We start from the raw sequence: 27,570 nt of genomic DNA, 5'->3' as shown, positions 1-27,570 counted from the left end.
CTCTCCTGTTTACAAAGATCAGTTATCCTTGAAAATTCCTCACACAAAATGGAAGGAAGCATTATGCAAAGGACTTTCTGCTTTTTTTGCTGCAGCAGATTAACCCAGTTCTTCCTCCATAGGTCTGCTTTAGATGGTTTACTATTGGCTTACTATTTAGAAGAAGAAAATAAGCAAAAAAGGAGTCCAAATTTCAATTTAAATAAAGAAACATAGCATTGGGCTTCAAAGCTTAATTTTTTATCAATAAGACATTGTTCTCGCCTTCCCAATAGGACTCTCCTCCCTTATACTGACAATATGCCTGTGAGGGAGAAATATAAGAAAATAAATTTTATGAAAAATTTCTCCAGTCAGCAAAAATAAAAAGCACAACCAATTCCTCTATTCAAATGAAAAGAACAGCTTTGTTTCTTAGAAGATAAAACAATGTGTTTCTTAGTGCTTTATATTTGGTAATTAATTATAATCCTTTGTCATAGAAATGAAAGAAAATAGACCCAAGAACATTGTCTTCTGCAAACTGTATTTAAGATTTATGCTCGTATTTTAAGACGGGTATTTTATATACTTAGTGTTGTATGAATAAAAAAAAGTAAACAAAACAACCACATTTCTTTTGTGATCCTAGAAGAGGAGCACCTCCCTTTGCAGGAGTGAGTACAAAAGAAGTACAACAAATTTATCAATTATGGCACTTTGTCAAACTTTGCTTAAGTACTTACACAACATCAACAACAGCTATTTTGTTTCCTCTCATAGAAGGATCTTTTGGATCCAGCCAAGAGCTTAAATTAATTTAACAAAATAGCATCTCCAAATAAGAAAACCAGAAAATAAAATTAATGAAATTTCACTTAATACAACATGATCTGACTTATTGTTATGAACAGTGAAATTTCCAAAGTGAATATAAATACTTTTGATACAAGTTTTTGAAATAAAATCTTTTCTTGATAAACAGTGGTGTTCCCATGATTGTTTCATAAAATGTGAATCAGTAAGGGGAAAAAAACACTTTTAATTTTAGCTTACTAGTTTTAGTGGATTTTTTTGGTAAAATATTTGAACTTGAAATCTTTGGGTTTTTTTCACAATATGTTAAAATGTACTTATCAACAGTATATATGTGTAATTGTTTTCTCTTTTCTTTTTAAAATGTTTCCTTTTCAGAAAAAAATAATGATTTAGGAAAGGCTGAAGCTGTTTGGACTAAAATGCAGGAAGAAAACATTGTTCCCCGTTCAAGAACTTTGCATTTGCTAGGACATATTTTTAAAGTTAATAATCAGAAAATTCCATTTACTGCACCTCAGGTAAATTAGATTCAGTGCTTTTATGATGAAATAGCTACATTAGAATAACTCTTTTTAATTAGATAATAAGTGGATATTATCTATTTAGAAAAATAAAGACACGTATTTGTTTCTTTTAAAGAATTGGTATGAAAGCGATGATGATTCTACATCAATTGGCTTGTCATCATTTCCTCAGCAAACAAATCAAGTTAATGAAAAAATATACCAATTTTGCAGAAATGGTAAACACCAAGGTAAATCAATTTTCGCTTCTTAAACCCTTGTTGAAGATATGATTAACTTTTTCTGTATAGTCACATATGATGTTCTATGAACAAACAAACTGAAATCTCTAGTGCCAGAATATTTACATATATATGTTAACTAAAACTACTGTACTAATTTTTATGACTTTATTACTATTCTAACTTTGTTACTGTTTTAGTTGTAAAATCTAACAAGATACCAGTATCTTGTTATATTGGAATGATAGTATATTAAGATGGGGAAAATGCCACTCCCAAACAAGAGAACAGCAGGATAGAAATACTCTAGAGTAGTGATCGTGAGGCTTTAGCTTCTCTTGCTATATCTGTCTTTTCTGGAGCCTGTTTCCTGTAGACAAAACAATTAATTCATTGTCTCTAAGGAATTTGGAAGGGACATGAGTTAACTGGCCATGATGGATCCCTTCTGGGCAGATAGTCTAGAATTTTCAGCTAGATGAGTGTCACCTACTATGGCCACCGGAGGGCAGTTATGGCTGAAGAACTGGTACAAACATTCTATCTGCTTTGGTGTTCATATTGGGCCCATTCAAGGATGGAAAACTGTTTGGAGAAGCCCTAGAGATTTAAGAAAAGAAAAGCCATATCCCTGTCCAACAAAAGTTATGAAAGGAAGCTTAGGAGGACTTCAAGTTACTTCTGTCATTCCTTTAGTTCTTACAGTTCTAGTTCCTACTATTCATGCTGGGGGAATAGAGACTTCTGAACAAGCTGCAGCAGTTCCAGCAAGAATGAACATTGTTTTACCCCATCCAGCAAAGAGGAGGTGCCTTAGCCTTAGTTACCTGAATTTGAAAGACTGACTCATGAAACTTGCCAGTCTTTAGGATCGTATGACAACCTATGTAGATTTGGTATCATGGGCAAGAATCCATTCCTTCTGTCTCCAATGGATATTCTTCCCTTTCCAGGTGGATGAAATCTTGTATGAAACTAGAGTATGCACTAGGAGTTATTTATTGAATTGCCACATAATCATGATCTCCTTTATTAAATATTACCAACTTAACCCATCCATCTTAGCCAAAGAAACATTCAGTAAGAGGGTGCTGGAAAAAATAGTTCCTATATGGTTAAGCTCCTTTAATAAAAGTTAATCTCTCCCAAACAGTTTTAAGTTTGTTCCATTATCAAATGTTTTAATTCTGTTGTAGGAAAGCAGTGTGTTAGTCTTATCATGAAAGATTATTTTCTTCACTGAACATCCAGCTACCCTTCAGCTACCTTCCATGAATATCAAGAGGGAAAGAAATGTCCCAGGGCCTGTCTATACCTGCAGCCAATTTAACATAGTTTAGTCACATATATTTATTCCTAATCTCTAAAGTGTTCCATCTTTGGAAGGAGGAATGCGTGGAGTGAAATTGGCATATTAGCCCCATTGCCTCTTACTCAGTATAATTGAGTAGGCTTTTTTAAATACTAGAGTAATTATTTTGTTGCTGATGAGATATTAAGTAAAACACTCCAGGAAACATGCCAGTTACCCTGCAACAGTTATTCCTTAATTTGTTGGCTTCATGTTTTTTTGTTAATCTCGACTCCTGATGATCAAATAATACCATTTTCTTAAGTAAAGCTATCAAGACTTATCTTGTAGTACTGTCCTACAACTGTATATCGTGTGTGGGGGGGTGTATTTCATTTCATTGAATGCAGTAACCTAGGATTAACACACAATTCATAACACTTTAGCTACAGTAATCTAGACACCAAAATCGTTGTAAACATAACAAAGAACAAAAAGTAATAAATATTGACCTAAAACTATTTCAAATCATTACACAAACTTGTTTCAATGCAAAATATTGAACACTGCAGTATTCATCGAATTTCATGATACCTATTTTACCTTTAAGAATAATATAATATAGGATGTGCATCTATTTAGCTGGTACATGTAGTGTAAGTTCTGTCTCACCTATTCTTCATTCAGTTTTCTGGATATATTTTCAAATATAAGCAGAATTCCACTAGATATTCAAAGCTTATATGGGCACTTTTATGTGTAATTCTGTATTCTAATGATTAAAATGACTTTCTAAAGTAAACTATTGAACAGTGGGGGGGGGTTCAGATATGTAACGTTTATTTTTAGAGCAAATTAATGTTTTTGTTGGGACATTCACACCTGCTTAATCTTGTTCAGAAAAGTAAATGATTGAAAAGTATACTTCCCTTTTCCTCCTTAGCTTCCTCTTCTTGTAATGTCTTTTGACTGTCAGTTATTGTGAATGTGTGAAATAAAACCATTAATCAGTCAGATAAATGCTGTTGTGGTATATTTATAAATGGTATGTTTCTGTGTAAACCTTGTAAGCAAATAATTTCATGTCTGAAAAGTAGAAAGACTGCTAATATTTCCTAAAGATTTATGGGATAAATATTAACCATTCTGACTATCACAAGAATCAGGAATTATCTTAAAATTGAATGTAGAGTATTTTTAAATGAGTAGCATTGCAGTGATTTGATAGTGATTTTGAAAAGGGCTGTTTTGTGACTGGCTAAGGCATAACTTGTTCTTCATTTGTGGCAGTAATTCCTCTCCCCCCCCTATTAGTATGAAGACAAATATAAGTTGCTAAAAATTAAATAGAAATGAGATTTTTATTGGACATTAAAACAACTCTTAAATGTAGCTTTGAACTCAGAAAGAAGAGCAGAGAAACGGGTTTGTTTCATGTGCTGTTAAAAAGAAGAGATGAACATTTTACTGTGCCACTTCAATAAACGCTGACACATTTATTGTTTTTTAAATTCTTTTGCAGAGGCATACAGGCTTTTTCTAATGGCAAAGGATGTTGTACTTAATGTCAGTTGTTACAGCAATCTTATCAAAGCATTGCTCAGCCATGATTCTCTTTCAGAAGCAATGGAAGTTAAAAAAGTGTAAGTCTTTTTATGTATGCATCTGTCTTTATCAGTTATGGGTCATTTTTCATGTACATTATTTCATACTTTGCCTGTTGTTTAAGGACAATGTAATGTACTAGACTTTCCATCATTGAATCAAAAAAGTTGACATTCTCAAGTCATCTTGGTTAATAGTCCATCATGACTGAGTCACACATTTGGTACGCTTAACAATTTAACAAATGTGCACATTATCAAAACACCAAACACTTCGTATATGTAGGTGGCCCTGGGGTCTCAAGACCAGACAACAAATATAGCAAATGTTCTCTTGACAGAATCATATGAATAGGAATAAATGTTGTTTAGTGCATCAGACAGCTTTGCTTCATGCATAAAATCCCCAGTGTGGAGTAGAGATCTGAATATGCAACTATGCCGCACATTTCTTCAATTGCTTGAACCTCTTAAAAGAACTTTCTTGAAATAAACTTATTAGTGTCTGGATTGATTTTATATCAATAGTGAGAAAGAGAGATTACATACAGAAGATTGTCTGTGTGGCCAGGATCTCCAACTGTAACCTGATCCACTGTACTGTAGAAATAGTGGTGGGTATCAGCTGTGAATATTAAAACTGTTAGAAAAATGAATTATCTTTAAACTTAGCTTACATTATAATCAAGAACAAGAGAGAAGTTTTAAATCAGAAGACTCTGTTGAAAGGTAGTTTATTAGACTCAAATTATTATAACAAAAACAACAATAATAGAATTAAATAGCTACTAGAAAATAACCTGAGATATTTGTATGCTCAAAAAATAGAGATTTATCTTAAGTAATTAATATACAGAAACACAAGATTGCCAACAGGTTGGTTAACTTTTTCAAAAAAAATAGCCTGCTAGAAAGAAAAATGAACATGAACAGAAAACAGTTAAAGCAAGATTTAAATTGTGAGCTAATTAAAATTATACTGAAATTGTTTAAAATAAAATGATAGAGCTAAAGTAAAATTTAACTTCAGTATTTAACCCTAAAATCTTACCTGTATTTGGCTATGCTTGGACATACTGCAAACTAGGAATAAAATGGTTCCTAGTAAACAAACACAAAATTCATATGCTTTAGCTTTACAGTCCTTTCCAGTTGTCCTTTCCAAATGTATGGGAAAAAATTAGAATCTTTCTCTTGTACTTTAGCTAATTCTGCTTTAGCATAATTTATCACTGTGTCTCAGATCTGACAAAGCTGTTTAATTTTTGTTATTATTATATTTTATTTATTTATTCATTTTATATCCTACCTTTATTATTTGTATAAATAATTCAGGTTGGTGAACATACCTAATATTCTCTCCTCTTCTTATTATTTTAACATGCAAGTAAAAACAAAAACAGCATGGGTTATGAAAAATAGCCTGTTTCAAGAAAACAAAATAAAAACCATCCATGGTCTTCACTTCACTGATATGAGAGAGAGAGAGAGAGAGAGAGAGAGAGAGAGAGAGAGAGAGAGAGAGAGAGAGAGAGAGAGAGAGAGAATATAGATGTATATATCTAATGTTCAGCTAAATCATACTTTACCATTGCATCCAAAAGTATAGATACTAATCCAGAAAATAAAGAACAGAGAAATACAGAGATTCATTCAAATGGCAGCCTTGTGTAACAGGAGAGGGTCTAATATAAAACCTGCTCACCTTGCTACATTTTACATTAATTTTGATTCATAGGATATACATACATTAGATGTCAAAACAAAGAATTTTCAGGATTGCTTGGTAAATTGCAAGCATAAATCATTAGGACTGCTTTTCATTACATTGGCAAAGGTTAACACTTTTGGGAAAAATTTAAGCAGACCAATATATCAGAACACAATACATTTTACATAGTCTATTACCAGCAGACACAAAATACTAAAATAAAAAAAATGTGGTAATCCAAGTGAAATACAATAAGATTGTATATTGGGAAAGGAGAATTCCAAGATCAGGTTATTTTGAAAGGGGAGTTCTGCCTAGCTTACAGTAAGGAAGAAATAATAAGTTATTACTTTCTTTTTCTTACCTGTAAGGTAGATATTTTTTTTTAAAAAAAAAAAATCAATTTCTGATAGATAAATTGGAAATACTGAATGTTAATGCCTTTATAGAAAAATGTTTTATTATTATTTTGGTCAGCCTAAAGATCTTGATGAAATTTAACTATAGTTCTAAAATAGAAATGTAATAATTTTGAAATAAGGGATTAAGTCCGTAATAACATAACACTTATTTAATTGCACTAAAGATTGGAAGATTGGGGAAAGTAAATCCTTTCTTATATGTCATTTACGGTTCTGTGCATGAGTTTTTGACTTACAGGTTTTGACAGATGGGGTAAAAGAAAAAAAAAAAAAAGAGCAATGAGGGCTTAGGCAGAGATTAAGCAGAAAATCCTTAGGGCCCAGAGGCTGAAAGTGACTGAGAGGAAGGTCATATTATGAATTTAGCGGAGGATTTTCTTGAGATTGGGGAGAATAATTTAGCAATGATTCTATTTACTTCCTAATCCGCTCAGTTCATAAATTCAGAAAGGTGGGCTCTTCTGTTTTTTCTCACAAGATGATCCCTCTGGTTTATCTGACTGTTGATACAACAAATGTCAGCCTTGTATTTACTTCTCTCTGGGGGAATTTTAAGAGTAAAGTCTATATTTAATTATGTGGGGACCATTTAAAGCCATGGACATGAAAATAGAAAAAGGTTTTCTGATCAGCATGTTCAAAGTATTTTTTTTTCAAAAGGACTTAAATATTAGTAAAGCTAATTTCTTCTTGCAGTTTCTGGTAAGTGAAGTTGTTCATTTTTGTTTTATTTTTGCCTTTTAAAATACTGAATTAATGAATGATGCAGTTTAGTTTTAGGACAGCAGAGTAATGCATAATTTTTTTTAATCCTGCATATGTCTAGATGACAAAAATTTGAAAATTAAATCAACCAAATTATACAGAGCTGGTTCATAATATCCCTTTGATTTGTATTTAAAATATACCGTGCTGAAAATAAATGTTTCATTTTTTTATTGCAGGAAGAATGGTTTTACATTTTATAATTATGGTGACTGTTTTAAAAAGAAGAACAAAGTATCCCGCTTAGGATACAGCAGAACAATAGTGGGCATGCAGTTATTTTCGTCATGTAATATGTCAGCATTCAAGAATCTGAACCGATTGTTTAAAAAAATCTTGTACTTTGTTTCTTTTGTTGCTCATTTCCAACTTTGTCATCTGTCAGAATGCACAAAAAAATTATCCTTCTATAACCATTGACAGGATAACACAAAAGCTGTCTCCAGGTCGATATTTTGCAGCAATATTTTTAACATACGAACAGTAGTTTTTATAATTTCACCTTGGTGCTCAACCATTTATTATCGTATCAGAAGCATGTCAGTAATTCCTTTCTAAATGTCTGCTTCTTTTAGCGCTGAGAACCACATCAAGGGCTTCGTGCTGAACGATGCTGCCAGCAGCCTCCTCATCTTAACGCAAGTTAGGCGGGATTATTTGAAAGGTATGTCACAATGCTTGACCTTTACGTCACATTAATGCCTCTGCAGATTTTTCTTGTAACGCCCTTCGAATACTTGGATAAAGGAGTCCATTTAGCAAATTACCTGCTTATCAAGCGCCTTTTGTGGTAGCTGAGAGACGTAAATTACTGTACATGCATTTATAATACAGCTTGAATATGAATGTACTTGTCATTTGACCACTTAGTCCAGTTTCCATTCCATTTAACACAAGATGGGTTTTCTTAAGATGAATCACAGCTCTTCAGACATGCAAAATTTGTGTTCCAGAACGAGAAAAAGTACAGGCTTTCAAATGCGTTAAAATTCACAGCACAATTCATTTTGCTTTGGAAATTAACATACCTTAGAGCATCTGAAACAATTCCCAGCAGTTTCTTCCTGCACATTGTGTTGGTAACACCAGATATCAAGTGAGTTAAATTGAGTGTTAAATATGCGTGGCTGTGCATTAAATGTTTATAATACTGATTTTTTAAAAATTTAATTGATTACTTTTAATAGTTCTCAATGCCAGCAGAAATAAAACATACATTGTCCTTTTGTACTCTTTGTAAACTTACTTTGCATGGTAACAGCAGTATTGGCTAAACAGTTTAAATGCTTGTGAATGCAGTAGTGAACAATTTTACTGTTATTCTATATTCATTTATTTGAGTCTAGTTTAGGTTCATCTTGAACATCTGCCTTCAGAATCTACTGGTTTTCACGTAGCGAGAAGGCCAGTCAGGCTTAGAATCACAAACTGAACTTGCACAAATTACATTTTTATACCATAGTTGCCACTGAAAATGTCTTTTGTGTTTTTCATCATATGCTTAAATGCATCTTTTCCATAGTTTATTTCATTTTTAATCCTAGTTTAGCAAATGGCCTTCTTTAAGGTAGGAGAACTATTGCTAAATCATTTAATTTCATGAATTCTCTGAAGAATATATCTTAGATTAAATATGTTGGGGTTGGGTAATTTATAGCCAATAACAATATACAATTATTGGCTTAATTAAAGAATCCTCTTTAAGCTGTATAAGTTCAGCTCTCTGATAAGAATTGCCTGTCCTTTAGCGGTCTATGATGTGGGAAGAAGTGAAGGTGTCTGAAACAGCATAGGAAGAAAGATTACTAGGAGATGGAAAAAATGTAGGAAGAACTGTGGGTGGCCTGTTCATATTTTGCTTTGGCCCTACTTATGTTCTGCTTAAGCTCCATGTGGTTCCCAAGTGATTATCCCCAGGGAATCCTTTCAACAGAAATAATTGCCCATCAATCAGCTGCCATGACCCCTATAATGCCAGACATGATATCCTGAATCTCAAAGTATTCAGAAGTCACTGAGAGAATAGCTTCTCCTCTCTATCTTTCCTTAAGACCAATATTTAAGCAAAATTCCTACAGCACAGCAAGATATCTTGCTGTTCTCCCATAATTTCTTTTTTTGGCTCCCTTTTGGACAGCAACTAAAGGATGCAGTAAAAGATTGCTGATAGATAAGCAGGGACTTCCTGCTTCAAGCTATTGGACGAACTTCTTTGCTTTTATTTGACCTCTGATTTCTACAGATGTGTCTGCTTCCCTTCACTTTTCCCTTTCTCTTGCTGGATATCCTTCTGGCTTGCTCTCAACAATACCTAATGAAACACTTGCAAATCTTGAGATCATTTTCTCAGTGCTGAGTGCATTAATCTCTGTTTCTCTGTGCTGTGCTTTATTTAGCCAATTTTTGATTATTTAGAGTAGATCAGGGAAGCTAGGATAAAAACTGAAGAACTGAAATTGGATGGATTCTATATTCTAAAAATACTTAATATGATGTACTGATATGATCTACCTAGAGCAAGGATGCTCCAGTAAAGGTAATTCGTGCCTTGATTGTTCCCAGTTGGCCTACTACAATGTATGACTCCACATTGTAGTAGCTACAATTGGCACAAAACTGGATGGATTATTTGTATCACGCAAAAAGAACACTAATTGTGCAGTCACTGCACTGGTTTCAAATTTGGCTTCTAGGCCCAAATTAAAGTGCCGGTTACTATCTCTAAAGCTCTTTATACTGCAGTAAAGAGAATATATCAGGCATCACCTTCCTAAAACTGAGTCTGACCACTCCATTCCTCCAAAGAGAGCCTGTTGCTGGTCTCCATCCTCAGAGGATTTACTGACATGGGTCCAGCAACAGCCCTCTCTGTAGCGGCCTCCATTTTATAGAGCATTCTCTTCTGGAGATATAGATGGCCTCTAATTTATAGACTTTTCAAAACCTAGCCAGAGTAATACTGTCCCAGCAGGTGCTTGGCCTTAAGATAATTTCATACAGTAGTGGTGCAATATGCTAGTTTTATATTGATTGTTTTTATTGCTTGCATGGGATTGTAATAAATTATAAACTAAGTTCAACAAAAGGCATGTGGGCCTTAGAAATATTCTGTACAATTTTGAGGGTGGTGAATTATGGGATATGTATGTATTTGTTGCACTTACTGAGTGCATCAGAATTTTTAACAGGAAAATAAATACATAGCAGTTTTGACTAAAATAGGGAGAATTATGACCTTGGTCAATAATACATACAAATCAGATGTCTAAATTATAGTCATTAATTTACATTAAGAAAACATTCACATTTTTATAGTGAAACTTATTTTTCTGGATCTCCATTTAGGGCGTTTAAGATGCAACAATTTTTTTAAAAGATTTCATCTCCAAATATTTATCTGAAGCAGTCTAAACAATTTTTACATCTTTTCTCTAATTATATAATTTATGCCTATACTGAAATGATATAGGCTAGCATAAAAATATCAGTTATATAATGATACATTACTTCAGTTAGATTTAATAGACAGTGATATAAATGGGAACTGCTCCTCCTTATTCCAACTCCAATGATCCATTAAATCAAACTTTTATTGGAAAAAATATTAGTCTTGAGATTCTGGACACACACACACACACACACACACACACACACACACACACACAATCAAGAGAGTAAAGGAATTGAAATGGAAATGGGCCGGTCACATAGCAAGAAGAACAGATGGCAGGTGGATCAAGGTAATCATAGAATGGATCCCACTTGATAAAAAGCATCCACAAAAGAGACATAAAACAAAATGGATTGACAACATCAACAAGAATTGTGGGCAAAAGAAAGCTCAGGACCATATTGGTTGGAAACATGCAGAAGAGGCCTTCATCTTGCAGTAGGAGACAATGGCTAATAATATATATATGTGTAGGTCTTTGGTTATTCGGGTTTTCTTCCGCGTCAAATTGGAAGTGTCTTGGCGACGTTTGGACGAAGTCTCATTCGTCATCTTCAGCCTGATGTTTTCGGCTTCGTGCTTCTAGGAGTGCTCTCTAGGAATGTTTTTGCTTTCCTGTTTAGATATCACACTAAATTTTCTCTATTATTGTAACATACTAATGCAGCTTTTGATTAGTTATAAATGTGTTCCATACTCCTTTTCCCAAAGAATTTTGGAAGGAATGTTGCAGAGTTTTAACTTTTTTTACAGTTACTGTTAGCTATAGTACCTATACCTGGGAATAAGCAAAAAAAAATTAGGATGTTTTATTATATAGTGGTGATTTTCATCATCAAAATTTGGTAGAATACATAATAAAGTGATGATATTGTTTTTCATGTTGCCATTTTCAATAGCTAATATCAAAAGTTGGACTGAAACTTATCATAGATGAGCACTATTGATTTGTGGGCCAACTGCATATTTAACCAGTGAACCCACCATTTTTTACTGTTGAACCCTACCAAGATGGTAGTGCAAGTTCTAAAGATATCTTCGTGGTAAAACTAAAAACAAAAAAATTATTTGTTAGACCATGAATCAGTTTTAACAAATCTAGAAAAATGGTGCTCGAGGAAGTAATGGTATTCATGATGGCCCACTGTGGCTGTTAACTAATTAAAGATAAAGAAGTAGTCTTGGAAATGTGGACCTCAAAATCTTACACGCAAGATATACATAATTTTTTTAGACTATGGTAGGTTGAACAAAAGAATTGGTAAGATTTTTCTTTCTCTCATTAATTAGATTTATGAGTATGCAATGTAATGTCAAGATCTACTGTTTTGAATAACATCTGTTTTTTAATCTATTCAATAGAAGCAATGTCTTCCCTCAATACACTTCTTAAAAATGGTCAGATACCCAGTCAGCTAGCAATTACTCGGCTTGTTCAGGCACTCGCTCAGAAGGGAGATGAAGAGAGTATAAAGGAAATTGAGAAATTAATAGGACCCCTGCATGAGACTGTTAAATTCCCAAGAATGCTTTTCATCAACAATACTGCATTGGCTCGTATCAAAAAGTAAGTAACTCGATAATAGGTACCACTTCTTTGTACTAGTAGGGAAACAGGTTTATGGCGATCTTGTTATCAATAACCTTTTCTTCATAATAGTTAAATATTTGAATTGGCTGACATTGAAGTTTCTTATCCTAGAAACAATGAATGTTGGAGTCTATTTAATGAAATGCAAAAACTGCAGATTATTATTGGATAAGTGAACTTGCAATACAATTGTGTCCAATTCTTGGAAGACTGCCTGGACAAATCCTTGCAGTTTTCTTGGCAAGTTTTTTAAGAAGTGATTTGCCATTACATCCTTCCTAGGGCTGAGTGAAAATGACTGGCCCAAGGCCACCCAACTGTCTTCATGCCTAAGGCAGGACTAGAACTCATGGTCTCCTAGGTTCTAGCCTGACGTCTTAACTACTACACTAAATTGACTCTCATGTCTAACATACATGTTTTTAAAATTCTGTCTACTTGAATGAAACATTGATGTAAGCTAACTCTTGTTAATACTGTAATTCAAGCATAGTGCACACCTGTTTGTAACAGTAAGTTTTACATGTGTGTGAAAATTGCTTTGCATTCCTGTGATAATGCAGAATAATAAAAGATTAGCCTAAAGATTATGAGTACCTTAAAATAAATAAGCACTTATTTAACTAATGGAATATTTAAAAATTCTTTTCAGATAATAGAAGATTTGGGAACATAGTTCCCAACATAGTACATTCCAATTATACTGTCTCTCTTCTCTTTATAGTATTAGTACATAAATATCAACTGTATGTTTTCTGAAGTATACTGGCTTCATTGAATGGTTTCATAGTATTTATTTAATATTGAGTGTTGGCTTATATCCATAAAATCTTCTTGTCTCTGCTTCTTTATGCACTGAAGACATTTAAAGTATACCAGTTAGCTGAATCCTGTCCTATTTATTTCACTCTTGTGCTAGCCTCTCAAATAAATTTGGTTGTTTTCTCACAGTCAGTACTTTGGTAGAGTATGTTATATTACAGATATGTATACCCCAGACATATTGATGATAGTCCTAATGAAGACAAAATATTTGAAAAAATAGATAAATTTGAGTAGAAAGATCAAAGAACCATTTTAACAGTTTCATTTCCATGTTCATGCTTTCTATTTCTGAACATGATTAGCATCATTCTAAGGAGAAATAAGCTTTACAAATTCTTAATAGTATCCAAAATCTTTCATTAAATCAGTTTAAAAAACTAGTCTTTTGGAAATGCTTGAAGACTCAAACTTTTCTTTTAAACATCAGTTTAACATCAGGAAAGGTCCAAAATACACATATAAGGTTGTATCAGGTAGAAGAACATGATAACAAACAATCAGTACAAACCTTTTGCCATTTTATAGCACAGTTATCTATTTGCTCTAGTCCATTTTTATCAACCAATTCAGATATTATGTCAGCTGTCTGTAGGGAGAAAATATTGCTGCATTTAGAATCAGGTATCTTTTTAAATTAGCAGTTAACTATGAACTTTCGCATGTCTTCCAGTATCTTAGGTATGATATTTGCCTAAGTATGTCCACATATTGCTGCAGACAGACTTTGAAGTGTACAACTCTTTAAAATCAAAGGAACAATAAGTTGTGTTTATTTCTTACGACTACAGTAGTTTCGTCATATGTCGCCATTTCTGTTACACTAGAAAGTAAAAATATGTGAACAAAACCGTTAAACCTATCCATGGGTAGGCATGGAAGGACTCGAAGTTGCAAATGATACATATTCATTTTGATGCAAATGATGAGGCCTATATACTTGTGTCAGATATTTTGACATGAGTTCTATCCTTTCTGCAATGATATGACACACACATCTTCATTTTGGCATCAGCCTGGTTGTTACAGACACTGATGAGCATACCATATTTAATATAGTTGTGTCTACATCCAAAAAGGTAACTATGGAAAATTCAAGAAAGTATTTAATAGTGTAAACATGCTGTTTTTTCCTGTATCTTTTGTTTTCTGGGATATTTTTAAATTTTAATTCCACTTATTCCAAACATAACTAACCTACATGTTGTTTTTTTCTGTTACCAAAAAGTAATGTTATTCAATGGTAGAAAAGCTTATAGTTCATTTCTGAAGGAAAAGGCATTAGTGCTGTTGTTATGCACTGGGCCACAAATGTGTTTCACTTTGTGTTATAACAGTATCTGCATGAGTGGAGTGATAGATACTTTTAACATTGCTATTCTGTGTAATATTAATGTAGTAATAGAATAAAACATTCATGCTCTTGCTTTATTGGCATATGAATTCTAATGTTAGCAACTTAGCTAATGCAGCTTTTTACTTTCACCAGCAATAACTGCGATGCTGCCACAGAATACATTGAGGAGAAATTCATTTCTAGACAACTGACTGAAGATGCAAACCTATCCTTTGTATTCAGAAAATTGTTAGAAGACAAAGAGGAAACTGCTTTGGAAAAATGTAAGTGTGGCAAAAAAGTCCACTGGTATCACCGTCTTACAAAAAACTTCAGAAAATCTGTAAATCTGGCTGCTTCTGTAAATCTTTTCTATTTGGTCAGTTCTTGAAGCAGGCAGTTGTTTTTAAGCCTTATATAGCTCATTTCATGCTAATTTCAAAAGTAGCATCACTTAAAATGGAATTTTACCTGCCACAAACAGCCTAGGTGAATGTATTTCAAACTTGGCAACTTTTAAGATGTGTGGACTTCTGGGCTAGGGAATTCTGGGGGTTGAAGTCTATGCATCCTAGAGTTGCCAAGTTTGAAAAACATTGACCTAGGTGATCACATTTACTAAATGTTGGGCTGCATGTTTCCTAGAGCAGGATCGGACAGCAAGAGGTGTTTTGACATTAGAGAAGCATCCCAAGTGATTTCTATGATAGCTGGGAAATAGAATTCTGAGATGAGATCTCCCCTGTAGTCTTTTCTCTCTGCCCAGAAGGAGGCAGTCTGAAATATATAATCCTATACTGTAGGATTGCGGTGCCAGTAGTTTTAATTCTTTATTGATGATAGGTGTTCATTTATACATTACTTTTGTTTTTGCCTCAGCCTTTCAACCTGAAGAGTACTCAAGGCAGCCAATAGACAAAAAGCAAACGGAACTATTTGAATATAAAGTTTTTTAATGCGCAGTTAAATTGATTATCAGTTCAGGTTAAAGGGTGAAATCACCACTTTTTAATTTGTAACATATTTTATTGTTTAAACATTTTATGTTGTAAATCAATTCATATGCTGTAAATTAAAAAACAGCAAAAATTGATAAACTGCTATTAAAAATATTAAAATTACAGACCTGTACCCCATTTTCTTTCCCAATTTCAATGATTTCTTTTATATTAATAAGCCTTATTTTATTTTCCCCATATTTATGCATATTTACTTATGCATTTGTTTTACAGTGAGTGCCATGGCTGAAAGATTGGCAAATCAGTTTGGAATTTATAAGCCTGTTACAAACCTTTTCCTTCAGTACATAGAGCAAGAAAAAGTGAGTGATGCTGAGCTTCTTCTACAGGTAAGAATATGCCAAAATCAAACATGAATCTAAAGGTATGTGTGTCTGTGTGTACATAATAAAACAAGATATACTATTATACACTGTATCCAGGTATTACACTACAATTGTTCAGTTTTTTTATTATTATTTTCTTATATTTTTGGAGGCAGATGGCATGATTCTAAAACTCTGAAACAAAGGAACAAGTGCTTTTTAGAGTAATGTAATCTCAGGTTTATCCTAAATATACTTTAGAAGTATGTCCTGGATGTAGCATATTCTGCTTCTTACAGACTTGTTATAAATGTTTAGGTTGTTTTTTTTTAAAGCTATTAATCTGTTAACTGACAAATGCAGTGAACCATATTCTCTCCCCTTTTAGAATTGGCAGTCTTCAGGGAATGGGATGACCATGTTTGCGCTACTTTAACAGGGCTAAATATAGAGCATGAGCAAAATGCAGAACAAACTGAGTGATAAGAGCTGGCACTGGGAATGTACACAAACAGGCTCCAGCAGGCTGACTTTCCCAGCAGGTGGCAGTCAGAGAACCACAATGATCCAGCAAATTGTGGGCTTCGTATAAGCTCCCTCTGTCAAACAGAAGCCTGCTTCCAGTATCTGATTAAAAAAACACTACTTTATATGCTTGTTCTTGCTTAGCTGCTAAATACTTTAAAAGGGAAATGGAAAGAAAAACACCCCCTCTCCTAATCAGAATGTTTTGCGGCATCTGGGGAGATTGGGTAATAGGACTGTGTGGTAAAAGAAGGGTTTTGTCTGTTTTTTATAAAATTAAAAGAACTTTAGTGCTTGGTCATCATCTGGTCATTGAAGAGTTTTGTTGGTTTTCAGTGGATCTCATTACCATTATGAATAGCTTATATAGAATGTTAAAATTTGTTTAATTTCTGCCCAAGGAAATGATTTGGATTTGTTCATGGAAAATCAGTGAGCAGATTTGGAGTGGTGTTCTTAAAACATTTCTTGTTTTTGAAGATGACTGGATAGTTAACTACATATACTTTATATCATTGATTTTAGAAGACACGTTTTTATGTGAGAAAATTAGGACTGGGTTTTTTGTTTCGGGTTTTTATAAATATACCTTTAAAATATTTTTAGTTTCATTTAAAATTAATATAAATATTTCCGTGTGTTATATTATCTTAGTGGTACTAAAGATTTGCCTAATGGCTCTCTCTATATATATATATAGATTTGCACAGAGTTACTGTAATAAAGTATCATTTGTCAGATTTACCAAAGCAGAAACTCTGGTTTACCTTTCTTGTCACGGGACCTCTTTACTGTGTTAAGATCAAGAGAAAGGAAGAACCAAGCAACTTGTCTTAGTCTTCCTCTCTCAGCATCCCAAATGCTGAGACTGAGGCATCATTTATTATTTTTTTTCTTTGTCCTCTTTTTGTTCTTCAGAAATATATTCAGGTTATGGTGGGCTACAAGGTGAATGCCATGGAAACTAGTTAATAAGCTGTGTTTATTCTTTGTCACCTTTGCTCTAACCCAATCCTTTAGTTCAGGAGTTCCCAACCCCAAGTCCGTGGACCAGTACCGGGCTATGGCATGTCAGCAACTGGTCCACACAAACAAGCAAAACCCCATCCCCAGGATGTAGGCAGCACACAAAACCATGCACCCTCCGGTCCACGGAAAAACCTCTCTCCACACAACCGGTCCCTGGTGCCCAAAAGGTTGGGGACCTTCATATTCTTAAAGGATGAAGTTGAATCCTTTGAAAACAGCAATAAATATTGTCCAAATTAGTCAAAAATGCATTAAGAGATAGTATCTTCTGTAACTAATTCTATATGGGAATTTTGAACAATATGTCTTTAGTTTCTCATCTCTTAGCACTGACAATTATAAAAGCTATGATAACTTTAAATATGCCTCTTTGTCATTAACTTTAGTTTCAAATTGCTTTGCCCCAAATTATTTGTAATCTTACATCTTTTAAAGGGTAGTGTGTTGTTTTTTGTTTTTGTTTTTAAAACAATTGCTTGTTAGAAGTGGCTAACTCTGCCATAAAGACTACATATGGCATTTTTTATCTCTCAATTGGTGCACCGATTATAATTCTATTGTGGTCCAGAATCATGTACACATACTATTAACAAATAAACTCAAGGATTTAGGACCATATTTTGTGACTATCTCTCAAGGAAGGTGACCCATTTATTTCAATACACAATGCACTATTTAACTAAGGCATGGAATTAGAATTAGAAATAGCATTTTGCTATTATATTGCATGATATTTATTTTAAGATGCCCTTCATGAAATAGTTTCATATCCCAGATTGTGAATGAATGGTACAGAAGAGGGATAGCATCCCATGAATTGAAGAGTACATACCACTTCTATCATTACAGCTAAATATTAGTAACAAAATACAGCAAAACTCAAAAACACATTTTCTGTGCTAGGTCTCTGACCATTACAGGTTTGGAGCCAAAAAAAGAAAAATAATGTTTTCCTGGTTTAATTTTTACCACAAAATTCTTTGAGTTCGCGCAACAGCCTATCAGGACAGCTCTGGTGCTAATAGTTCGTTGAATTAATGGGTCTTCACAGAAATCTGTAGCAGAAGGACAACCCAGTGATAATATGCACACCCCAACTCCATTTTGTATCTATTGAAGCCCACTCAAATTATGCTGATTAAATTCAACAGTAAATAAATATGTTTGTAGCTTTTTAAAAAGTTAAATGAACTATAAAAAGATTTGTGAATTGTCTTGTAGCACATCTGTTTTCTCTCTTACCCATACACAGACCCAGATCAGAATTAAAGGGTTCAGAAGGAAAGCTAAAGGGTTCTTCAACGCCATGTTGCCCTGCTTCCTCTGAGGTTTAAAACCTTTTTTTAAAAATCACCCCAGCTGCTAAAAGATTGCCCACCCCCAATCTATAGGACTTGCTTATATTTCTACTTCTAAACCAGTGGTTCTCAACCTTTCTAATGCTGCGACCCCATAATACAGTTCCCCATGTTGTGGTGACCCCAATCACTTATACATCACCGGGTACCAGGGGTGTGGCCAAAGAAAAGAAGGGAAAAAATGGCGGACAGCCTTGTTTGGCGACCCCCGTGAAATGGTCGTTCAACCCTAAATGGGGTCCCGACCCACAGGTTGAGAACCACTGTTCTAAACAAAGGGGAGTAGAAAGTTTTAACATTGACGGGGGTTGGGGATGGCGAAGTCAGTGTATATTTTTCAAGTTTTCAAGAAACAAGAGAGAAAATTTAAAAAGCAACGAATCAGACAATGTTTTAGTTTTATTGTCTGCTTTACTGTTTTTCTTTTCTCTCCCTCAACAGAATTTCTGAGATGGGACAGAGACTTGATTTTTTTCGGGTCTGTCAAAAAAACTTTGAGTTTAACTTTTGTCTCTTGAGCAGTGGCTGTCTGTTGCAGAGAAAGCCTTTTATAAAACAGAGAGATTGAAATCAGTCCTTTTGTATGTGTAAGTGTAGGTAATTATACTTTAAAGAGAACTTGCTTTGTACATTTTAATTTTTATAAAGAAACGAGCAGTTATCTCTCTGACACCTTATTAAATGTATAATTAACCTTATGATCCCTGCCTCACTTGTGAATGCTTGGCAGAATAATTGGAGAAGAATAGTCTTCCCCCCTTTCTTTCTTTTACAGTCCTAAATCTCTTTTCTGTGGATTATTACGCCATTTCTTCTTTTTCTTCTCCCTTTGCAACAAACATAATGTTTATAATGTCAAGAGTAACATTTGTCAGAAAAAGAAGAAAAAATAAGTCTTAGAATCCCATGTATGTTTCTTTCTCCAGGTTTTTAATAAGTAGTTGACCATTAAGGCCTTTAGTAATAATATATTATTGGCTATTGTGAACTTTTCTAATTGAAAGTTTTCACCTTAGGTGAAAATATTACAGTTACTTTGCTCATTTAATTTTCTTTCTTTTTGTCCCCCCCTTCTCTCTTTCAAGAGAAACAAAGCAATAAGTGAACAAAGGAATTATATCATAGCTTTTATTATACAGAAATCGAGGACCAAAGGACAGGTATATAAACTTTTTTTAAAAAATTGAATGTAATTAGCATAGTCTTTTTAGCATCTTTACTTAATGTCAGCATTTGCATTGTTGAACATTTTCACAGGGATGTTAAGATTTTACTTTCTCAAGCCAAGAAGAGAAAGGAAAAAGGGAGATATTCTAATTTAATATAAACAGTGAATATCTTACCTTCTTTTGACTCTAAAGTTAATAAACATGCATGATTTACAACTTCAGTCACTGTAGTTTAGGGATAAAGCACATAATCTGTATGCAGACTGCCCTAGATTAAATCCTTAGCAGATAGATTTTGGAAAAATCTGTGGGAAACCCTGGAGAACTGCTTATAATAAATTATAATAATGGTACAAGGTAGTTTCCTATATTTTTCCCCCTTGGTTTCTCTAATAAGCTGTCCAGATTGTGCTTTTTCTACTGAAAGCATTTCTGGATTCAAATAGCACTTTTGTTCTCCCTTAGCAGCCCTAAACCTTTATGAAAGACGTTTCACTAATATTCTGTGCTTGTAATTTTTCTAGAGCAAAAAGATCAAGACTTTATGGGACCTGATACCTGATTTCAAAGATCAAGAGCATCTGTCCCACTATCTCCTGAAAAGCTACTGTAAGATTTAGTGTTTGGTTTTTTATGTTTTGTGTACATATTTGCATTTTAATGTTATCTTTTGATGCAAATGCTATCAGCAGTTTGATAATTTTTTAAATGGCTATAACAAAATCATAAAGCTTAAAGTTGGAGGCACTTTGGGGAAACTTTCAGAAGGTGGATTCTCTTTAAGGCTGTTCCGGCTACTCCACTGGAAGGAAAGAAAGCACCATGAAGATGACAGATATCTATCACAAGTTGACATAGACATATTGAACTAGGTGTCCAATGGGCCATTGTAAATGGCAGAGGCTCACAAATCTGTGTCTTGCATCATGTATTTCTTTCCTGCCTATTTGCACATACCCGTTTCAAAGTTCCATATTTTGTATTTAAAAGATTTTAGCCATATTTTGACAGTGATCTTTTTTTTCACTGTAAAGCATTAGAATTCTCTGCTATCCCAGATATTCAGAAACTTTGGACATTATGATATTTTGGCATTTTTAAAAATGTAACACCTCCTCATGAAAAAGAAATGTGGATGGGAGTTATAGGGGTTGAAACCCACTGCATTTGGAGGTGAATCAGGGTTGCTTAAACTCCCCAGAGAGTGAGTTATACAAATCAGATCTCCGGCAAAGGCAGCAAACCAATAGATAGTCATTCTGTTTTTCATTGAGACTAATTCTCTACAATCCTATTCTTGATACATACGTATAGGTGGGCGGTGAGGTAGGAGAAGCTCTTTATACTGTTAGTCTTTCAAGAATAAAGAATTACTAAGAAAATGTCTCAGTTATGCGGTCCATTAAACATAATCTTATTATTCTTTCATACAATAGATACTTCCATTTTAAAGGAATGGGAAGTTAACAATTTCTATTATACCTTTATTAAACCATCACTTTCTGCAAATTCTGAAGCCTCCCACAGTTAGAAAGCGACTCTTCTACTTGCAGCTGTGAGTGGGGAGTTTCTGTCTGGCAAATGGAGGGATCCGAGGCATACACCTCCATGGAATATAAGCTTTTTAGTTAAGTAACTCCCTGTTGGAAAAGCAGATGCCACAAGTTAAATGAAAATCAAATCAGTTCAGCATAATTTCCCAAAACACTGTTTAGTGTTTCTGTCATTCATTACATGAAGAAGCAGAGAAACGACAGTAAATGTTTTTCTGCACAAGCTCTGTAGGAAAACATAGAAATTAGTAGTGCTTTGTTGGAGGTCAGAGTTGCAAAGACATTTCTGTAGAGCCTTTTTTAAAGGGCTCAGTTGCTTGAGGATGAAAGCTTCGGTGTAAAAGCAACCTCTGCTGTCAAAGCAGAAAGCCTTCTTTAGGAGTTTTATTATTTTTTAATAAATAATTAATTTAATTTAATAAAAAATAAATAATTGACCAGGGTTGTAAATGTCTTCATCTCTTAACAAACTTTGATCTTATCAGTATTTAAAAGAATACAGTAGCAACTCAATACCACTGATACTGTTCTGATTGACTTGTGTTTTATGTTCTTAAAAACAGACCTGTATAACAGGGGTGTCAGACTGGTGGGCCGGGTGTGTCATGCACAGGCCACGCCCACCCTGGCTCCACAAAGGCAAAAAAAGTCAATACCTACAAATTATTTGGGTTTTTCCTTTTTAGACTTGGAAAAGGATGTAGTTTCATGTAAAGCTCTGTATGAAGAAATGAAAGCAAAAAATATCGACATAAGTGAGTTGTCTTTGAAACGTTTGGCAGTCCTTCTGAAAGAATACGGACAACCTGTTCCTTTCACTGAACCTCCTGTGAGTGCTTACTGATTTCCAGGGGGAAAAATCTCTGTGCTTGAAATTTAATAAAACTTGTCATGTTTAATTTTGATCAGATTAAAGTTTCTCAGAGAACACTTATTGTTTTACTCTAGTGTGTGATTTCGTTAGGGGAAGAACAGAAACTTGGGGGATCTGTATTTTTAAGCCAAAGGTTCAAGCTCAGGTGTGGGTTTACCACACATTTGCAGAATATTTTACCTTTAAATGATTACTGCATGCTTTAGTGTAGAATAAGATCTAACGTCAACTGATTGCTACATGCAGTCCTCAGTTAACAACCATTCTTTCAGTTACAGAGTATTACTTACAAGCACTCCTCGAAATTCCCATTATTCCAGCACCTCTGCAGTCACATAATTGTGATTCAGGCACATCCAGAGTGCTGCCACCAGGGTCATGCCTGGAGTGGTTGCAGTATCCTGTGGTCATCAGTTGTGAACTCCCCTACTGGCTTCCCCAAAAGCAAAGCTGGCAAGTGGTTCCCATTCCTTCCACTTTTTGTTCTGAGGAGCCTGGCTATGGAATACACAATCCCAGTGACCCACAGCACACACTCTAGCCCACATGCCGTAGCACATGCCTGGCTATGCTCATGTTACAACCTAGCAGCCATCTGGGCACATCCTTCCACGCGTGGCACCCTGGCCTGGCAACACTTGCACCATGTGGCAGCTGTCACCAGGACACCTTCCTGTACCCGCAGGAGCTACTCCTGGCCTAGCTGCACTCATGCCGCCATGGCCACTGACTGCCCGCTGGCCTGCTTGTGAGCCGTCCGAGACTGCTAGCTTCCCAATTGACTTTGTTTTTGAAATTCAGCAGGAAGTTGCAAGGAGGTGTCCTCACCTAATGACAGCAATGGGGACTGCCAGGATTGCTATCACTAAACTGTGCGGTTGTGATGTCACACTTTATGACCACATCACTTCACAGTGGAAATTCTGGTCCCAATTTGTTAAGCAAGGACTGCTTATACTTTATAAATCTTTTTATGAGCTTTTGTATGACCTTTTTGCTATTAAACGAATCACTGTTGTTTTTAAGTGAATCATATAGTCATTAAGCAAATCCATTTTCCCCCATTGACTTCACTTGTCACAAGCCAGCTAGGAAGGTTGCAAATGGTGATCACATGACCTTTGGACCCTGCAGCCATCATAAGGTACATGCCAGTTGCCAAGAACCCAAATTTTGCTTACATGACCATGGGGTGCTGTGAAAATCATAAGTTCAAGAGCTGGTCCTAAGTCACTCTTTTCAGTGCCGTTGTGACTTTGAATATTGCTAACCAAATGGTTGTAATTTATTACAGAGTAGCAATACTTCCCCATTAAAAATATCCTTATATTTTTAATATCATTGACATTAGAATAGATATATCAAATATCCTGTTAAAGAGAAGGTCTGGGGATTTGATGCGGAAATTGCTTGGATATGTGTTAAAATGTGGCTTCTCACTTCACTTTCTTGCCTTCTTTTTGTTTCTTGCTTTTTTTTATACTATAGGAAAGCTTCGCATTCTACGCAGAGAAGTTAAGGGCTGAGAAGGAATCACATTCATCAGATGACGATTAACTTGTTTATATATTAGCTTCTGTTAGAAATACTGTGATTATTGTAAAAGGGTCTGTTTTAAATTCTGTGTTATTGCCAGAGAGAAAATAAAAGGTGAAAAATATGACTTTTTGTGTAATAACTGACTTCTATACCATTACAGATTTTACAATAGTTTTAGCCTGAAGATTGCTTTTGCTGCTAACAAAAATACATATAGAAGAATTATACGTGAACTGTAGATATCACTGTTTCTTCATGTTTTCTGGTCAGCATTCATTTTGCTACCTACCCTTAGCACATCTATTCCAGTAAAATTCGGGATTCATAGAATAAAGTTGTACATGTATGCATGATTTGTTTAAAACAAAAACAAAAAGAATGGTTGGATTATAACTAAGGGGAAATCAGCACAAAAAAATGAAGGTGGTAACCATGATGGGTGACAAACAGCTATAGTCAGCAAACAGAAAGAGTTGTAATTTTTCTAAAATCCTTCTGATCCCTAAAATTTCTAAATGTCTTTTGATTGAGTTTCCAGTATTTTCTCACATGAAAATGAGGTAAAATAAGGATACTTCTGTTGCCAGATTTAGCTACAGTAATAAGATTTCAGATTTCTGTTGCTCTTTCAGACTTCAGAATTTGCTCAGACTCCAAAACCATAAATAATCTTCATTCTCACCAGTATTGTATTGTATATATTTCCTTGAAAATGTTAGTTTCTTTTTAGAAACTCTCCAAACTTCATTAATGGTCATTGTACTAATGCAAAGCTCTGTAGTTAATTTTACTTTATGGATACAGCATAACAATTAGAAAATTGTGAGATGGGCAGTTATACAAATCAAATAAATAATCAGGAATAATTCACTTTAACCAATTGTCTGTCAAGGTTTGGACAAATTACTGCTTTAACTAAGAAATTTCTATAGATGTAGTACATTTTTCATTAGTGGTACCAGTGCCATAGATTTGCATTGTTAACTTTTTTATACTCACTGCATGGAGTATTTTTCTGTACTGTTTTGTTTCATTACGGTTTGTTATTAGGGGCACATTAATGGTGCATTGTCCTGAGCATGCTTAAAATGTTGAAGGTATTTATCAAATTGAGACTTGGGAACATTTTTAACCAATCTGCCCTTGAAGTGCAGCCAAGAACTTTCTTCATACATTTTGGAGACTATGTGAAAGCTCCCGATTGGTGGAGAGATGGAGCAATGCATTTGGTTCCTCTTTTGTTGTCCTCCATATTGTTCTTCCCCGGTAGTGTTGGAGGGGGAACTCAAAATCATCAACGTGCCAAATATAGCATTATAATGTAAGCCCCATCCTATTTCTATTTTCATCAATATTGCATGCCCATTTAAAAGAGACGGGGCTTGCAGTATAATTCCTCATTTATCAACTTCTTGGTTGTCATGCGCACGCAAGTGTTGGGGAAGACATGAGAGACAATATGACAGAAGCAAAATGCATAGCACACATACCACATGCTGTGGTCACTACTGTTCTTCCCACCTCAGTTTCAGGCCCAGATCAAAGAACAACCTGGATGGATCAAGCTAATCTATTCCAGCACTCTTGACAGTCTGATCATTGAGAAGATCCGGGAAAGTAACAAGCAGGGTCTTTTTTAAATAAGTAGAAAAGTCTAATTTCTTGACTTAACTGAAATGATATTCTGTAAATCTGAGCAACATGATCTATAGCAACCTTCTAGGGTTTCATTTCTGTTTTCCCTAAAATACTTCTGAAAGTGTACCTGTATAAACTTTCACACATAACCACGAAATACACAAACCTTCATTTTTGCAACATGCTACCCTTGGAAGTAGAATTGTATAGAAGATCCTGGCCAGGAATTTGTGAGGATAATGGAAGATCACCTGATTTTTTTTCCACTGGGACGTTGCTTTCTGAAACCATAGTTTGTTTATATAATTCACACTGCACAGGGTATACTTCACTATAAATGTTAGAGTTCATCCCTCATTCTCCATAGGGTGTTCGAATCTCATCAACCCTGATAATAGGAAAAAAATTCCTAGTATATTTCCTGCAAGTGCAACATCTGTTGTTTTTTTTTCAGATCAGCCAAATGTTGATCCATTGGTTGCAACAGGAATTGACTAACTAGGTTAGTCAACTAGCCTGGCATTGTGAGCTAAGAGTGACTGGCCCAAAGCCAGCTTTCGTGCCAAAGGTGGCACTAGAACTCAATCTCTTGTTTTCTAGCTCAAATTGGCTCTCCATACTGATAATAGAATGATGTGATTAAATTACTCCCTTTCTATGCTTAAATTTTCAGGAAAACAAGAAAGTGCTGTATAATAAAGCACAACAGGTTTTACTAATTAGCACTATAATTATTTTTCTGTAGTGCTTATATAAAGATAATGACACGTGGCTCCACATTTGAGTGTTTTGTTTTGCACGGAAGTTGATTTAAGTATTTAATGTTATTTTGTAATGAAAGGCATTTCTTCTTCTTTTTGGAACTATTCCAGAAAAAAATATTTTTCTGATTGAATCTTTTCAGCAATCCATCCAGTAAATCACAACTCTTACTCCTATAGGTTGTTTAGAAGATCTGTTCTATTCACAGAGGAGCAAAGTGTATTAGAGAAACCAAAGTATATTGAAGTATGAAAATAGAGAACTTGTGAACGTCTTAAGGCAAAAACATGAAGGGTCTGCTTACCACTTGGAACCGCTAAAAAATCAAGATGACAAATGTCTGTAAAAGAGTAAAATGCAGTTGTCCTCAATAATTTTTGGGTCATGTGTTTTGCTACCGCATAGAGCTGATATGTCAAGGGAACAAGAATGTCATTTAATAACAATCATAAAGTAAATGAGGTCATTTGGAAAATGTTGAAAAATCTATTTTATTCACAAACAGTTCATAAAGTTAGTTACATTGCATTATAATCATCCTTTCTCCATATTAATATGCTCAGTTCCATCCATCTATTTTTCCTAAGACTAGATTTCCTTGCGCTTTACATCATACATGGATTTTCCCCTGTGGCCCCCTCCCCAGTAATATTAGAATTAAAGTCCCAAAAATGCTTTTCAAAAGACAACTGGACTTTTTTGGTTTTTTTCCTTTGAAAATGTTTCACTTATCATCCAAGAAGCTTCTTCAGTTCTGACTGACTGGTGGGGAATGGAAGAATCCTGCAAAGAATATAAATCATTCCATTTCCCCACCAGTCAGTCGGACCTGAAGAAGCTTCTTGGATGAGAAGTGAAATGTTTTCCCAAAAAAAAAATCCAAGAAAGTCCAGTTGTTTTTTTGAAAAGCACCTTTGGGACAACCATGACTTGGATGATTGAGAATCTCCATAGACCAGGGGTAGGCAACCTTGGCTCTTTTATGACTCCTGGACTTCAACTCCCAGAATTCCTGAGCCAGCATGGCTCAGGAATTCTGGCAGTTGAAGTCCAGGAGTCATAAAAGAGCCAAGGTTGCCTACCCCTGCCATAGACACTAGAATTAAAGGTAAACTAGCATTATTCACTTAGCAACAGATTCAGGATTGCAAACAAAATACTATAAGAACCTCCCTTGGTTTTATTATATCACTTAGTATCTTTGAAATAGAATTGGTTACAAAAAAAAATTGTTTCTGAGCACAAAAGAACACTGGAAAAAAG

At 34.6% G+C, this 27,570-nt stretch overlaps 1 protein-coding gene across 1 annotated transcript in view; it reads left to right on the top strand.

The window, feature by feature from the left end:
• The window catches only part of LRPPRC (leucine rich pentatricopeptide repeat containing), a 98,286-nt gene extending 74,255 nt beyond the window's left edge, over positions 1 to 24,031 (top strand). Inside the window, exons 27-37 of the mRNA XM_039357758.1 lie at positions 1,174 to 1,316; positions 1,438 to 1,552; positions 4,357 to 4,477; positions 7,912 to 8,000; positions 12,150 to 12,354; positions 14,690 to 14,820; positions 15,769 to 15,884; positions 19,858 to 19,932; positions 20,466 to 20,550; positions 22,181 to 22,323; positions 23,857 to 24,031. Coding sequence (XP_039213692.1) covers positions 1,174 to 1,316; positions 1,438 to 1,552; positions 4,357 to 4,477; positions 7,912 to 8,000; positions 12,150 to 12,354; positions 14,690 to 14,820; positions 15,769 to 15,884; positions 19,858 to 19,932; positions 20,466 to 20,550; positions 22,181 to 22,323; positions 23,857 to 23,925 — 1,292 coding nt within the window. The 3' untranslated portion in view covers positions 23,926 to 24,031. The remainder of the gene's footprint in view (positions 1 to 1,173; positions 1,317 to 1,437; positions 1,553 to 4,356; positions 4,478 to 7,911; positions 8,001 to 12,149; positions 12,355 to 14,689; positions 14,821 to 15,768; positions 15,885 to 19,857; positions 19,933 to 20,465; positions 20,551 to 22,180; positions 22,324 to 23,856) is intronic.
• The last annotated feature ends 3,539 nt before the right edge of the window (positions 24,032 to 27,570 follow it).

Source organism: Crotalus tigris, unplaced genomic scaffold (genome assembly GCF_016545835.1).
Source record: "Crotalus tigris isolate CLP2741 ecotype Arizona unplaced genomic scaffold, ASM1654583v1 scf7180000018941.1685476, whole genome shotgun sequence".
Taxonomy (NCBI): Eukaryota; Metazoa; Chordata; class Lepidosauria; order Squamata; family Viperidae; genus Crotalus; species Crotalus tigris.
The sequence above is the reverse complement of the archived record's forward strand: the minus strand, read 5'-3'. Positions and strand labels throughout refer to the sequence as shown.